Source organism: Octopus sinensis, linkage group LG2, assembly GCF_006345805.1.
Source record: "Octopus sinensis linkage group LG2, ASM634580v1, whole genome shotgun sequence".
In the NCBI taxonomy this organism is placed as follows: Eukaryota; Metazoa; Mollusca; class Cephalopoda; order Octopoda; family Octopodidae; genus Octopus; species Octopus sinensis.
The window spans coordinates 97,409,908-97,427,876 of record NC_042998.1 but is presented as its reverse complement, the minus strand read 5'-3'; the positions used below and the strand labels follow the sequence as shown (position 1 = coordinate 97,427,876).

The 17,969-nt window shown below is 34.7% G+C and overlaps 1 protein-coding gene across 2 annotated transcripts in view; it reads left to right on the top strand.

Annotated features, from left to right (window-relative positions):
• The window catches only part of LOC115225415 (hemicentin-1-like), a 410,505-nt gene that overhangs the window by 152,177 nt on the left and 240,359 nt on the right, over positions 1–17,969 (top strand). For both annotated transcript variants that reach the window (XM_036498554.1, XM_036498555.1), the window contains exons 4-5: positions 4,445–4,616; positions 5,896–6,120. In XM_036498554.1, the coding sequence (XP_036354447.1) occupies positions 4,445–4,616; positions 5,896–6,120 (397 nt within the window). The remainder of the gene's footprint in view (positions 1–4,444; positions 4,617–5,895; positions 6,121–17,969) is intronic.

The following is a 17,969-nucleotide window of genomic DNA, read 5'->3' as shown; positions in this document are numbered from 1 at the left end:
TAGAAAATTATGATGAATTTAGTAAAATAATTTTGTTATTATCAAGCTGGTGCCTGCAACATAAATTAACATGAAATTTAAATGGAAGGTTTTAATTTACTTCACTTTAAAACAGGAAGTTAATATTGTAGAACCACGGGCAGTCTCAGACAGATTGATGTCAAAAGAGTTAACTCTCAGTAAAAAAAAATCACTTTAGTAATTATCTATTAGAGCATGTTTAACAGTGTGTGTGTGTGTGTGTGTGTGTATGTGCTAGAGGCAGCAATAAGATGGTAGCTGATAAAACAATATCATAGTCTAGCATGTGAACTCAGTTATTGTAGTGGTAGAAGTGGTCTTGAGTGCTATCAGCTTTAGGCCAATAGCTGAGGGCTAAACATTCTCTTGACTTTGTTGATATGTTTTCCTATCAAAATTTAGACTGTAACTGTTTGGCAACTCCTTGTTATTTGCTTTTATAAGTAAGCAGAATGATTGATAAAAAAATTTTTTTAAATAGATGAAAATATCAAGGCAGTGTCCCAGCATGGATGCAGTCTAATGACCAAAAATCTGAACTGTTGTATACAAGAATATATGCAATGGATGTGTGTGTGTGTGTGTGTGTGCGTGTGTGCAAGATTTAAGTCAATATCAGTGTCAAATTGTATCTTTTATCGTCTACTTGTTTCAGCCTTGAGACTGTGGCCATGCTAGAACACTGCCTTGAAGAATTTTTAGTCAAACGAATTGACCCCAGTACTTTTTAAGCCTAGCACTTAGTCTATTGGGCTTTTTTCCTCCCAACACCTGTAGTCAAACAGTGATAGGGAACAAACACAAACACAGAGACACACACATATTTATATATTCAACAAGTTTCTTTCAGTTTCTGTCTATCAAATCCACTCACAAGGCTTTGGTCAGCTCAAAGCTATAATAAAAGACACTTGTCTAAGGTGCCATGCACTGGAACTGAACCTGGAACAATGTGGTTGGGAAGCAAGCTTATTATATAGCCATGCTTACATCCCTTTAAGATATATCTTTAAGTCAGTAGCAGCCAAGTTGTGTATGCAAGAATGAAATATTTAAATGGGTTTGAATATCTAGTAGTACAAAGCCATGTCAACCGAGTCATATGCTTTCCAATGAAGATGGCAGAGAAGAAAAGATGTTCACTCCAAAGTGAAATAGGAATGAATGTGGAAACTTGTATGTGTCAAGAGGTCAAACAAGATGACTAAGTAATACTAACATATCTGTATGTTGGTGCTGTCTTTTCATCCAACGTCGCTTTGTCAAACATCTTTTCATACTCATCTTTTGGCCTGACATTTTTTTGTCTCTCTCTTTACTCTTTTACTCTTTTACTTGTTTCAGTCATTTGACTGCGGCCATGCTGGAGCACCGCCTTTAGTCGAGCAAATCGACCCCGAGACTTATTCTTTGCAAGCCCAGTACTTATTCTATCAGTCTCTTTTGCCGAACCGCTAAGTTACGGGGACGTAAACACACCAACATCAGTTGTCAAGTGAGGTTGGGGGGACAAACACAGACACACAAACACACATACATATTTATATATATATATATATATACATATATACGACAGGCTTCTTTCAGTTTCCGTCTACCAAATCCACTCACAAGGCATTGGTCGGCCCGGGGCTATAGCAGAAGACACTTGCCCAAGATGCCGCGCAGTGGGACTGAACCCGGAACCATGTGGTTGGTTAGCAAACTACTTACCACACAGCCACTCCTGCACCTGTTGATTTTTTTTTTGTCCAATGAAAAATCCTATCAATAAAATTCTCAATGATTATTTGATTTTGATGTTCACCTTGTTCTCTAAAGAGTTTATTTAAAATTGGACAAAAAGTTGTTGGACAAAAAAGATGTCTGAAAAAAGACATGGACAAAGTGAGGTTGGACGATGTGACATCAGATGAAAAGGTGGGTCACATTGTATGTTCAACACTAATAAAATAACAAACTTGTTCAATAAGAACTTGCCATTTTCTAACTTTTAAATGGTTGAATCGAAAAGGCTACAGAGGTGTAATGAAAATTTTGTTACTTCAAGAAATAAATGGAAAGCAAATCTAACAAATTCTGATGACTCTTCCATGATGAACTTGTTTCAGGTCCAGCACAGGTCACATGTCAGACAAGTACAACACTAAAATAAACTCTCTCTCACACACACACGCACATAATGCATACATACATAAAAACACCTATGCACATGTGTGTATGGGTGTATACATACACACAAATCTCTATCTTTCTTTCACTTTCTCCATGTATATATATATATATACATACATATATGTATATATTCATGTATGTATGTATGTATGTATGTATGTATGTATGTATGTATGTATGTATGTATGTATACATGTATGTACAGAGAGAAAGTGTGAGAGAGAAATAGAAAGAAAAAGAAAAAGAGTAAGTGACAGTCTTTTTGTTACTTCTTTATGTTTAAGTAATAACATTCGGAAAATATTACCCTCAACTGAATATGTCAAACATAACAATAAAAAAGAGATGTTAGATAATGTTTACATACCTACATTTATTTTCACATTTTGTTTATTTTAGTGTACAATTTGTTGTAGTTAAATAATCCTATTGTATATTCTTCTCTTTCTTTGTCATAATTATTGTAACCTGTAGCTCCTTCCTTTTCCATTATTTTAATATATAAGGATTGGTGGTTGATAGAATTTGTATAACAACCAACAAAATGTTTTCTGATGTTAATCAGTTTTATCTCTTTTACTTTCTGAGTTCAAATTCCATTGGGATTGAATTTGTTTTTAATCCTCTTGGGGATAATAAAATAATTACAAGTGTTATACAGGGAGCAACTTAATTGACTGCAGACACCCACAAAATTTGTAACCACTGCAAAAATTAGAAATCATTATTATAATAGCCCTTTCTACTATAGGCATAAGACCCGAAATTTTGTGAGAGGGAGTTAGTTGATTACATCAATCCAAGTACTTAACTGGTATTTATTTCCTCGACCCTGAAAGAAAGAAAGGCATAGTCAACTTCAGCAGCATTTGATCTCTGAATGTAATGATGAAATATCGCTATTTTAGTCTGGTGCTCTAATGATTCTGCTATCTCACCATCTTGGCAAGATTTCTGCCCCACACCCCAACCACCCTTTTTTAAAACTTTCTTTTTTTTTCTACACAAACCCCCTTTTCAGCTACAGGGAATATGAATCTGCCAAAAAATTGGCAAAAATCGGTATTTGTAAATTACCCCCCCCTCACCCCCATTTTCTTCATTTTTTATCTTTTTTCAGAACTTTTTTTTTCTCAAAATACGCGGAAAAAAATCTTTGTAAATTTTTTTTAAAGAATTTTTTCTTTTCTAAATATGCGGAAAAATACGGACATCAGGATTCGGACAAAAATTTCAAAACATTTCTGTACTTATGGTTATGGTTTTAGGGTTAGGGTTATGGTTTTAGGGTTAGTGTTGCAGAAAAAAGTCAAAATTGAAGAAGTTGGGGGAAGGGGGTAAAAATTTTCATAATGCTGAATTATGGCAATTTTCCAGAACCTCCATATACGAAAATGGGCATTTTTAGCAAAAAAAAAAAAAAAAAAACAAATATGGGAGAAAATGGTGGGGGATGGGCGGACGTCTTTTCACCACCTTAATCATTATTATAATATCAAATCCTTTTGTTACCATATTCGGTTAAAATACACTACCTTTGTTTCAATTAATTTAGAAAATAATTCTTTTACTCTTTTACTTGTTTTGGTCATTTGACTGTGGCCATGCAGGAGCACCATCTTTAGTCGAGCAAATCAACCCCAGGACTTATTCTTTGTAAGCCTAGTACTCTTTTGCCGAACCGCTAAGTGACAGGGACGTAAACACACTAGCATTGGTTGTCAAGCAATGTTGGGGGGGGGGACAAATACAGACAAACAGACATATACAGACATACACACACACACACACACACACACACACATATACACGACGGGCTTCTTTCAGTTTCCGTCTACCAAATCCACTCACAAGGCCTTGGTCAGCCTGAAGCTATAGTAGAAGACACTTGTCCAAAGTGCCACACAGTGGGACTGAACCCGGAACCATGTGGTTGGTAAGCAAGCTACTTACTACACAGTCACTCCTGCACCTATTTAAAACATGTTAAGCTTTAGAAAAAAATTCTTATTTGATATTATGATAAACTATTTGTGAAATCACAAGAACTATGATAATAAGTAGTGGGGTAAATTTGTTCAACTTGACCCTCCAGGCTTGTGCCCCAGTATGGCCACAGTTCATTGACAGAAACAAGTTAAAAAATATAATGATAGGGTGACATTTTACTTTTACTATTCTTTATCGTATTAGTCTTTTTTGCCTTTTGATCTGTACTTTTATTTTGCTTTTCCTTTTCCTTCATCAGGTGCTAAATTTCGTGCGTGTTGCAGTACAAAGTAGGAAAGTAAATCTGATGTCAGTTGATTTTCCTGCTGGGAGAACAAGTGTGTTTAAGCTGCCAATTGATCCAAGTTTAAAATCAATTACAATTTCAGTTAGTGGTAATCAACCAAAAATTTACTTGAAAAATCCTAATGGTGAGTAAAACCTTATTATAATAATTACTGGTAATTTTTTAATGTTGTTATTGTTGTTGTTGCTGTTTTTGTTGCATTTACTGCTTGTTGTTTAGCGTTGTTCCCTTTATTTTTATTTGTGTCACTAATGTTGTTGCTATTATTGTATACCGTTGATTGGCACTCTGTCAGTTATGATGATGAGAGTTCCAGTTGATCTGATCAATGGAACTGCATGCTCATGAAATTAATGTGAAAGTGGTTGAGTACTCCACAGACATGCATTCTCTTAATATAATTCACAGGGAGATTCAGTGTGACACAGGATGTGATAAGGCAAGCCCTTTGAAATACAGGTACTACTCATTTTTGCCAGCTGAGTGGATTGGAGCAATGTGAAATAAAGTGTCTTGCTCAAGGACACAATGTACTGCCAGATATTGAACTCATGACCTTCTGATTGTGACCAGAACCACTAAACCACACACTAAACACTGAGCCATGCACATTAAAATAAATTAGTTCCTACTAAGCTGGTGTTTGGAACATGAATTAACACAGAAGGCTTAGTGTTTGCTGTTAATGCTCCCTTAATCTTTAGCACACTGTAGGTGCATCATGTCACTGTATGAGTTTTCTCCCCTGTAGTAACAGGGCAGTGACAGGGGAAACAATTCTAGAGAAAATGCAGTGTTCTAAAGGTTAATTTTTATCTGGATTCTTTTGTTGTTGTTTAGCTTCAAGTCAACCCTAATGATTAGATCTGTAATTAAAAGGCGTTCTGGCCATGATAGTTTTAAGATATATGTCACCAACATGCAAGCTATGTCCTTCCTTTCCAATCTTCTGTGGAAACATGTTTGGTCATGGCAAAATGTCACCTTACTGGAAGCAAGTGAAGGTTGGTGAGAGGAAGGGCATCTGGTCACAGAAAATCTACTTCAAAAAATTCCATCCAATCCATGTAAGCATGAAAAAGTGAACATTAAAAATCATGAAGGTGAAAATAAGTGCTAGACTAACCACAATACAGGAAGCTGACAGGATGATGATAATCAACATGGTCACTAATTCATACACTAGTAGTCATACATCTAACTCTACACTCAAGATATATATTACATGCAACAATTACATCATTTGTTAGCTAAACAGAAATCTGAAATTACCTTTTTCTGTCAAGACTATTTAATTAATGATGAAGTAAACATCTTCAAAACATACCCTAGAATTTAATTTATCAATGTCCAAATATTAAATGCATCCTACCCTATTAATTCTGGGATATTACTATTTATAGGTGAAAGACCAAATGATGAAACAGGACTAAAAGAGCTTCTTAATCTTCGAAATATTCAAATTCACAGTGTGGAAGACCCAAAGGCTGGAATGTGGTCCTTAAAAATTTCTAGTTCAAGTCCACATACTATCCGTTTAACTGGCCTTAGTCCAATAGGATTTACAGCAGGATTTTCAAGAAAATCTGTCACTGATTTTTCTGAAACAGAATTTAGACCTGTTGAAGGTAAGTGATTTTATTAATAATATTCCAGCTTCTTATAATTGATTTTTCATGGTTACATAGAATTAAAAATCTAATCTTCATGTATTTTTATGCTTTAAATACAGTTCCACTACCACTATGGTAGAAATTATAATTTTCTAGATGAAATGAAAGTAAAACCCAATTTTCTGCATTATATATATATATATATATAATATATATATATATATATATATATATAACAAAGTTGAGTTGTGGGGTATCGCACGAGTGGAATTATATACGAAAGAAGGTTTGAAAATGCAATTTAAAAGATGTTTATTTACTTAACCGGTTTCACTCTTTGGAAAAAGATTGTCAAAAGTAACATATGGAAGTTTGGTTGCGTTAATTATTGGTTGTTGCAAATTGCCACATTACATGTATATATACAGTCTTTGGTAACAGGGAATGTTAAGGACATAAAAAAGTACAACAGTATGATGAGAATATTTGAAAAAATGGGCAGAAAAGATTAAAACAAATGTATTATACATCTCAGGGTAATTTCCAGGAGGAAATATCAAAAAAAGTTCAGTACAGAATATTATGAATTCAAAAAAATTTACATAATTGCCACATTACATGTATATATACAGTCTTTGATAACAGGGACATGTTTAGGACATAAAAAAGTACAACAGTATGATGAGAATATTTGAAAAAATGGACAGAAAAGATTAAAACAAATATATTATACATCTCAGGGTAATTTTCAGGAGGAAATATCAAAAAAAGTTCAGTACAGAATATTATGAATTCAAAAAAATTTTACATTAAGATTTATATTAATGTAGTGGCGAGATTGTTTACTGACCTGTCCGTTTTAGCAGAAATGTGGAATTGAAAAAGATGTACCCGTTTTTTTCTTTTTTTGGCTTTCCTTCAAGCATCAATGATTTTGGGGTTAGGATGAGGTGAATATGTGTGTCTCTGCGCGTATGTGTGCGTGCATACATATACATGTGAGAGGGAGGGAGGGGGAGGGAGAGAGAGGGGGATGGATGAACAGCCGAACAGACAGATGGACAAACAAACAGACAGAAATCTGTGTATCATACTTAAAGCATATGCAATGTTGAAAGCCTGAAAAACTGTGGTATTAGTCTCAAGAAAGCATCCCTTTTAGGTGTATAGTGTTAAAAAGCAGAAGCATATCAGAAGCCAGCAAAAATCCTCCAGGGTAGTGATAGCATTGCATCTGCTACTGATGATGACAATGATGTGCATAAGACATGCTTTCTTAAGCTGAATACCACATTTTATTAGACTTTCAATGATATTTAGCTTTAAGTATGATACATAGATTGCTATTTTGAACTGACATTGCTTCTGTGTGGTAAGAAGCTTACTTCCCAACCACATGGTTCCGGGTTCAGTCGCACTGTGTGGTACCTTGGGCTGACCAAAGCCTTGTGAGTGGATTTGGTAGATAGAAACTGAAAGAAGACCATCATATATATATGTATGTCTGTGTTTGTCTCCCCAACATCGCTTGACAACCGAAGTTGGTGTGTTTATGTCCCTGTAACTTAGTGTTTCAGCAAAAGAGACCAATAGAATAAGTTCTAGGCTTACAAAAAATAAGAGTTGGGGTCAATTTGCACGACTAAAGGTGGTGCTCCAGCATGGCCACAGTCAAAATGACTGAAACAAGTAAAAGAATAAAAGAATATGTACGTATATATTGGGTCATCCCATAAATAATGCAGCTTTTTCAATTGCATGAACTAAAAGTTAGGGGGTGTATGGGATAAACTACCTGCATCACCTTTCTATAAAAGCAGGGAGTATTTTTACCTTGTATTATTCTTAGTGCAAGGTTTGAAGAGTGCTGTTCGTTTTTAACAGGTATTTTTTCAAAGCTATAATGGAAATAACAAAGGAGCATATTCGGCACATTTTACTTTATGAGTTCAACAGAAAATGCAAGGAATATTAAGGTAGTATATGGGGATTGGACAGTAAGCGTAAGCCAGTGTCAACAGTGGTTCTAGAAATTCTGAGCCAGAAACTACAGCCTAGAAGATGAGCTTTGTCCTGGAAGATCTGTAGAGCTCGATGAGGATGTTCTGCAAATCCTGGTGGAACAAAATTCCATTGTAATTGTTGAGGAACTGGCAGAGAAGCTTGGATTTGGTCATTCAACCATTCATTGACACCTACGCTAGAAGAAAAGCGAGCATCTTTGATTTCAAGACAAAAGGTGTTCTTCCATCAGGAAAATATTGGCCACATACAGGGAGGATACCATTCCAAAGGCTGAAGCAGTTTGAAGGGGAAACAATGCTGCACAGACATTGCCCCATCTGATTATCATTTACTCCGCAGTCATCAAAATCATTTGGATGGAAAAAATATGAATTCTATAGATGAGGTCAGAACAGTAGGAGTATTTTTCATCACAGACAAGCGAATTTTGGAAGAGGGGCCTTGCAAGTCTACCAAATAGATAGAAGAACATTGTAGAAAATGAAGGAGAGTATATTTTAGATTAAAAAAGAACTTTCTTTATCTTAATTTTGAAAAATAAAAGAAGTATAAAAAAACGCACAATTTATGGGATGACTCAATACATACATACATATATATATATATATATATATAGAATGAAGTGCTAAGCAACAGTATCCCAACCTTTTCTGCCTCAAGGCACCCTAACCAATCCTTGCCAATAGAGGTGTTGTGGATTTCAGAAATCCACAGCACCTCTATTAGAAAATCTAATATGACAGTTGTCTTTTGATTCAACATCAATGTAACAAAGCTTTGTCCCTGGATAACATCTGTGTAATGTCCCTGGAATTGATAATAAAAAATTTCCTTTATTTCGCCAATGTTGATATAACAAACAGAAAATAGATGACAATACAAAAATATAATAGACAACAATACAAAATATAAGGTGATAATAATATTTATCGTTAAAGTCGTATCAAAATGTATTTTTGACTCTAAATGATCAAACATGATACCACATACATATGTATATTTTGCAGCACCCCTTGGTTGATCTTGCAGCACACCAGGGTGCCGTGGCACACCTGTTGGGAACTTGTGTGCTAAGCAGTGATGTGTATAATATTAACTTGTTATCAGTTCAGATATGCTTGAGGTATATTCAAACCCATAAGAAAGCTATTCACTGTATTTTGTCGTGGAGAAAAGTTTTTGCAATAGACAAATAGGTGTTTGCACCTATTTGTCAGTTTGTAGCACACACTAACCAGACTGGTGGATGCATACATTTCAGAGTGATTCACAATCACCATCACCTGATTACCATCGGGTCTTATAACAATATTGTCACACATATTCTATAACCATTTATAGGTTTCTTCTAGAACTCCTTCTTACTTACAAAATATACAATGCTATTTGAGAATGATGATGATAGCAATGACAATAGCAATGGTGATGATGATGATATGTTGACATGACAGCTTGAAATGTAATAAGGATGCATCACTGATGCAAATAACAGGATTGTTATGCCATTGTTGTCGTTGATGTCATCAACATCATCATCATTGTCTTCACTGCCATCAACAACATCTTCTTCATCTGTGAAAGTATTTACTAGTCTATTGTGATGTATTCTTATTTTATATTTGATTTCCACTGTAACTTCCTATTCATACACTTCCTTCAAGATTTCAATCTAGAATGAATAGCCGAAATATTTTTCTATGAGCTTTATCTTCCCCAAATAACACTTTGTCAATGAACAGAAGTAGAAACATATGTAAATGTTACTTTGGTTGTTTTGTTTTATATTTTCCAACAACCTCAAAAATATAATCTATGAATGACAGCTTGTTCTAATTCACATGTTATTGTTTATCCATTTCATAGTCAACAGACTATTTCCTTTATTTTTGGTATTTATTATTTGGCTTTTAGAGCAAACCAAAGCATCTATCTTAAAAAATAAACATAAAGATAGATGAAGTTATCAGACATAAAACATAACAGCTAGCTACAAAACAAGAATTAACATACCATAACTTATGTGAATGTTATTTTCGTTTGTGCCTCAATCAAAGACAGCAGACAGTCTATCTTTCTTAAAATAGCCTCCAAAATCCACCCACATGTAAAAAGATATACATATATTAGTGACCAATCCAAAAGCCTATTTTCTGTATACATGGGACCATCAAACAATTGCCACTTTACACCCATTAATCTTACTCAAATTAATCTTACTTTCAATTGTATTCATACGTATGTATGCATGTGTGTGTATGCGTGTGTGTGTGTGTGTGTGTGAATTATATATTATAATTTAGGTTTATAATTTGAATTTTTTTAGTTTCTAGTTCCTTCCTTGATGTTATACTTCAAAATGTATGAAAAGATTAAAGCATTATTATTTATTTATTTTTTTTTTTTTTTTTTTTGGTTTTTGTATTAATCCATATTTGGAAGTATCTGATAAACATCTAAATAAATACCTAATGTAATAACATGAAATAACTAATAACATAGTTAAAATTTGCCCAAATATACTTCAATATATATCCAATTCAGTTGAAAATATAATTTAATTATCTAGTCACTTTATCATCATCATCATCATTTAGCATCAATTTTCCATGCTGGCATGGGTTGGATGGTTTGACATGAACTAGTAAGCTGGCTCCAGTCTGTTATGGGTGAATACCTTTCCTAATGCCAACCAATCCATAGTGTGTACTGGGTGTCTTTTACACATTACCAACACTGGACCCCTTAACATGTGATAGGTACGGGTGCCTTTAACTTGTAACTGACATAGGTGATATTTATGCATCACTGGCACAGGTGCCTATTGTGTGTCACCTGCACAGATGCCTTCTATGTATCACCAGCATGAGTGCCTCACATGTGTCACTGGTACTGGCCATGGCTATATATATATATATATATATATAGAGAGAGAGAGAGAGAGAGAGAGAGAGAGAGGGGGGAGAAAGAGAAAAAGAAAAGGGGAATTTCGATTATCCCCACGTGGTGAGTTGTAATGTATATAAGAAATTAAAAAAGGAAAATACGTACACTTACATAGTTTTAATATAATTTTTAATATATCAACCGGTTTCGCTATCGCTATTCATGATATTATGTTTTACTTATTTGAATATGTATTTTTTCTGAGGAAGAAATTTTGTCCATGTTGTTTGTGATGAAATTCACGAGTGAATGACTTCACAAGTAGATAAATAAAGGGAGGTAATTGGTTATCGTTATTATTGTTATTGTTGTGGGTAAGGGAGATAACCGTTCAGTTTTCGGTAATGGGAGGGGAATATATATGTACAGACAACAACAAGTTTTGAAAACCTTGTTTAGTGAGGGGATTTATGTACAGTGATGTAATCGTGAATTGAAATATGTAAAAAGATAAAAGTTAGTTATGCGTGCATATTAAGACGTGTTCTGTATTTTTCAATGAAAAAAGTTTCTTTATTTAAATGTTCTAGTGGAGAGATTGTGTCTTTGCACTGGTAGAAGGGGAAGACTGTGAAATTTGGTTTGATGTTATCTGCACATTTTTCTATATGTTCACTGAGAGGAATTTGCCTGTATTGCGGGAAACGGATTTGCTCTTTATGTAGAATGGTTCTCTTTCTCAAGGTCATACTCATTTGTCCAATATAGTTGTGTCCGCAACCCAAGCAGGTTATTACATAAATTAGGCTCTGAGAGGCACAAGTGAAACTAGTTTTAATTGTGAACCTCTGTGCTTCAAGCAGTTGGGGCAGGTTCCACAGTTTGGGTATCCACATTTTTCAACCGTTGGTTTCGTGGTTGTTTTGTAAAGCTTTGCATTTGTTAGTAGTCTCTTTAGCGATTTGTCTTGCTTTTTGTGTTTGATGAGTTGTTTGTGTGTTTTCAGGATGTCGTTCATTTTTGGATCTCTAGTTAGTAAAGGAATAGTTTGCACAATAGTGTTGAATGCCTCACTGTTTCTGGGGTTGTGTGTTGATATAAATAGTAATGTTGAGGTGTGGTGTTATGTTTTGTTGTTCTTAGTGTTTTTGTGTCTAATTGTTTGGCATGTTTAATTCCCTCGTCGATAAGTGAGGGTGGATGTTGTCTTTCAATAAGCGTTGTTTTCGAAACTTATCATTGTCTGTACATATATATATTCCCCTCCCATTACCGAAAACTGAACAGTTATCTCCCTTACCCACAACAATGACAATAATAACGATAACCAATTACCTCTCTTTATTTATCTACTTGTGAAGTCATTCACTCATGAATTTCATCACAAACAACATGGACAAAATTTCTTAAGAAAAAATACATATTCAAATAAGTAAAACATAAGATCATGAATAGCGATAGCGAAACCGGTTGATATATTAAAAATTATATTTAAACTATGTAAGTGTGCATATTTTCCTTTTTTAATTTCTTATCTATCTATCTCTCTCTCTCTCTCTCTCTCTCCTCTCTCTCTCTCTCTCTATATATATATATATATATATATATATATATATATATATATATATATATATATATATATATATATATATATATTAACATTTAATATTAATATATCATTTATTCATTAATACAAGTTATATTATTTATTTCAATGTATTTTTTGTATATTTATGTAAGTACTTTCTTTTTGTTGATTTTTGTAAATGAAATTAGAACAATTAATTTAGAAGAATTAATTACTTGAATGGAGTGAAATATATCCCACTAGAATGTCTTTTAGTCATTACTGGATTATTGAAAGCAAAGTCAGTGGAGACATTATTTGAATCCATAATTGTAAGCTAGCTGGCTTTTTCATTTTTAAGACTTTGTCAAAAGAAGGATAACTACCATGACCTTTATAAAGGTCTTCAAGACTAGAAAGGAAAAACAAGGAGGAGATTATCCTCAAACCAGATACCTTTACCAAATGCTTGCAAGAGGGCGGACACCACAAAAGGCAGGTGGTGGTATTAACATCAAACCAATTGTTCTGGTCTCTGCCGTTTGTTTCTTTGTCATTTTGCAAATATGTATGTGTGTACCTTTGGGAGTATGTGTATGTGAAAGGGAGAGAGGGGGAGGGGGAGAGAGAGTGTGTGTGTATGTGTGTGTGTGTGTGTGTCTGTTGGTTATGTTATGTAATTCCCTTTATGAAAAGGAATTCAAGTTTTTCATTTCATGTCAAGTTTCATGCTGTAGAATACAAGTTAATAATCACTGCCAGAGTAAATTACCACCAGGATGTTATCAGCCTTTATTACCAGCTGAAAGAGCAATTACACATTATGATTTCATAACTTTTATCACAAAGAAATTATTAGTTTCAGCCCTAAAGATAAATGAATCTAAGTGTGTACTTGGGTATGGCACATTACTTCACTTATCTTAATCTACTGAACAGAACAAGAAAGAATAATAAAAAAAAAAAAGATTAAAAACAGAAATCTCTGTGGGATAGAGCAGTTGGAACAAGGGAAAACACTGAACCATAAAACTATCTACTGAAGCAACAAAGGACCACGTTGAAGTGAGACAGTATGTCAGCCAGACTGTTAATGCAGTTGTTAAATATTCCACCAAGTCCCTAATGTTTAAAGTAATGGGAATAAATTCTCTAATTCCTAACCCTTAGAGAAAAATGCCAAACACACAGGAAATAGTTTTTAACTACTTTTTAACTAAACCCAGCATGCCAAACATAAAAACAGAAGAATAAGTTAGTTGATGACTTAGTCATGACAATATGAGCAACAGATTGTTTGGTAGTTGAGAGTTCTAAGTTTAGAACTCACTGTAATAGACTTGGCATTTCATCCCAGAAAATGAATACCATCAATACACTGTAATCTGTGATATATAGTTGAAACTTTGACCATACCTGATGGTTGATGTGCAGGTCATGTCCGTATATTAATTACCTAAAGACAAAATGGCATCCAGCTGTAAAAACCATGCTAAAACTGACCTCACCTGTGCTGGTGCCATGTAAAAAGCACTCAGCCCACTTTACAGAATGGTTGGTGTTTGGAAGGGCATCCAGCCATAAAAACCATGCCAAACAGACACAGAAGCATGGTGCAATCTCCTGCCCATCAGCTCCTGTCAAGCCAGTCAATCCATACCAGCATGGAAGGAGGACATTAAATGATGATGATGATGATGATAAAAATGAGCTGAGAAAAATAACTCAGAATGGCCAGTTGTATATATTTAATACTAACATTTAAACCAGCCACATCTGGCTAAAATATTGTCCCCATTTCATGTTCAAACTGGCCATATTCAGTTTATCACACTTACCCTACAATGTCATTCTAAAAATATGCAGTCACATCATTGAAATCTCAAAGCTACAAGATAACACAATTAATTCCAAACAATGTGAATAAATAAGCAGAATATTTGATAGAGTAATCTGGATGCTAAAGGGTTAAACAGCATAGACAAATACAGGTATATTAAATACTATACAACATAAATTCTTGATTTATTAAAACCTTCAGAGGACATGCATAATTACGAAATGGCAATTAGGATCACTTGAGAAAGGAAGATAATCTCAAAAAATCAAGAATTCTCCAGAGTTGAGATGTCATTAAAGAAAAAAACAGACTTCTTATCTGCAGATAAGAGGGTTGTCATGAGCAAGTGTTTCTAACTCAATAGCTTTCTTCAACATGACAATTGTTTCACTTTATCTCCAGGAGCTAATGGACTTAAAATGAAGAAGAACACATAGCAAAACTAAAATACTTAACCTCAAAGTTCTAAAAAGACAAGGCGAACGATTCACAGTCACAGTTAATACATACAACCAGTGCCAGGGCAACTATAGATCCATTCCACCACTCACAAACATCTAAACACAACAGAAATGGGTACAAAACATTCTGGGTACAGCTGTTTTGGCACTGCAAATTTGGTATCAGTGATTCAACACTGACTTATTTGGCATCAAACATTTCAATAATTCTCTTGTTTTTTCCCTCACCCCTCTCTTTGTTTGTGGTGTGTGACTGTGAGAGCATCTAATGTTTTTATGTATGTGTAATGTCTATCCTTCCTTTCTTTCTTACTCTATCTGTATGTGTATATTTCTGCACACATATGCATATATATGTGTATGTGTTTGCCTCCAGAGCCAAAACATATTGTCACCAAAACAGGTTGAATGTCCAGTCAGCTGTGCCAAATCCCAGGTGCCCAAATAGCTGCACCCAATCATTTTATTCTGATCAAAAACATACTAGAACACTCTTTCAATGCCATCCTAAAATTATTATAATCTGATCTAGACAAACTCAAAGCATGCATACTTACAAAAATATCCACAACGTTTCATTTCTCTGTATAAATTTGTGGTGAGATAGTCTCCCTATATTTTTTTAACAAAAAAGAAAACGATTCCACTGTAGAATATTCCATGATCACTTCTGCTGCATCCATCACTTAAACTTCTGATTAAATAAAAATAGCTTAAACAATAAAACTAGATTAATATAGTCACAATTGTTGCATTGTATTTCACACGACCACAGCAAGACACACTGCAACATCAAACCAGAGAAGACACCATCAACACCACCACCACTACCATCATCATGAGGGTGATGATCATCATCATCATCACTACCACCACCACCACCTCAGTCACCACTACTGTTACTACCATTGCTAAAACCACAACAACAGTCATCATCAACATCTTCATCATTTTTTTTTTTCTTTTTCCTTTCTTTCTGTGCTGGCATATAAAAAAAAACTTACCAAAGTAGATTTGTACAATTGGATGCTCCTCCTGTCACCAACCTTTGCCTGTTTTCTTATTAAAGTATTTTCGTTCCACTGGCTTTTCACACTTAAAAAGTGACAAAGCCACCGAAAGTGCAGGACTTTCACTTTCTTCTTACTGAAAAATGTAAATGAAGGCACCATTTTTATTTTGATTTTTGCTCAGACAGTGTTAATGTGGAAATAACAGTCATACATGCAGACATGTAGGTCACTTATGGGTTTTACTACGTTGTTATTTCAATGTCATAATTCTGTGTGGGCAGAACTAACTATAGCAACAGTTAAACAATCTACACTCACAAACAATCTTTAGTCTTGGCAGAATATACTCTAAAATTGGAATGATGCAGAGAAGGGCAACATGACCCTTGCATAAGGAAGACTTGCAAGTCAAACCTTTCTTAAATCATAGCCTACTTTCTTAAAGAAAAAGGAAAGGATACTTTGGATAGTATAGTTCTAGATTTCTCTAAAGAGACATGATGATAATAGGTGAATGACCTTCGATCACAGGTCTACTTAATAAGAGTTGGCCTGAGGTTAAAGAACAGTTTCAACATCAACAACAACACTTTCCAGCCTCTTTTTCATCATCAAGGCGTATTGGCTTGTTGGCTCTTCAGATCTGAGTTTCTGTAAACCATATATTCTAGCTGACCCTGTTAACCTCAGATTATTTCTGACAGAGCAGACAGATATATATTCAAAGACTCTCCAGTCATAAATTTTCCCCTATGCAACATGTCCTTTTCAAGATAAAAGAGCATAATTTGAGGGAGAATTGTCTATTATTTCCAGCAAATCAAGCAATTACAAAAAAGTTCTTATCTGGCTCAAACTCTCCTGTTTATATAACTCTCTCACTCTTTTTTTCTCATATCGCATAAATACTTTGTCCAGATTTTCATCCCTGCTCTGGGACTGTTTAGTGTTCAACAATTTAATTACTTTTCAAACTAACAAGTGACCATTTCAACTGAACATCAGTTGTAATTACTGTATTCAAACCATATTAATTCCTTAGTTTTAACTTCTATGAAATCCATGAAGTTTAATTATCATTTATTATCAAAAAAAAGAAAAAAGAAAAAACAACTACAACAACAACAAATAGGTATTACTGCTCAAATCAATTAACTTGTTATTTTCTCTGAGTTTACTATTTGGTTTTTCTCAGTTGTGGGTACCATTTATATTTGTTTCTTCTCCTTTTATCACACCTCCTGAATCCCCACCTCCAAGCCTATATTAACCACTTTATCCAATATTTATTCCCTTGAGCATCAATTCTCTTGAATTTCCACTCTGTATTTTTTCCTGCAAAGTCAACTTACCTATCTTCAAACTGAACATAAACCATATCAACATCACCCAATCTTGGTGTCACCCAAAGGTAACTGACACACCCCTTCCTCTTGATTATACTATAGGGAAAAAATGTGGGTTTTTTTCTTAGTGTTTTAACATCCCTGTAACTTAACAGTTTGGCAAAAGAGATCAATAGAATAAGTACCAGACTTGAAATCTTTCAAAATGGTGCCCTAGCTTGGCCATAGTCCAATGACAGAATCAAGGAAAAAATAAAATCCATTGACTGAGACCTTTGGAAATATGCTGTGCTTGAGAAGACCTGGCAAATCAAGTGAGACCATAACCCATGGTCTATGCCAGTGGTGTAACAAGCCCACTTATACATGCTTTTCTTTCATTGAACACTAAACTCTGCTTGCGAAGACCTGTTGAGGCAAGTGAAATCAAAATCAAATTCGATAACAGCACTGCATGAATGGCATCCGTGCTAGTGGGGTGCTAAGAGAACCATCCAAGTGTGATCGTTGCCAGGGCCACTGACTGGCTCCTGTGCCAGTAGCACGTAAAAAGCACCATTCGAGCATGATTGTTATCAGCGTTGCCTTACTGGCACTTGTGCTGGTGGCATGTGAAAAGCAACATTTGAGCAAGGTCATTGCCAGTGCCACTGGACTGGCTCCTGTGCAGGTGGCACATAAAAACACCATTTGAGCATGGCCATTGCCAGTACTGCCCAACTGGCCCTC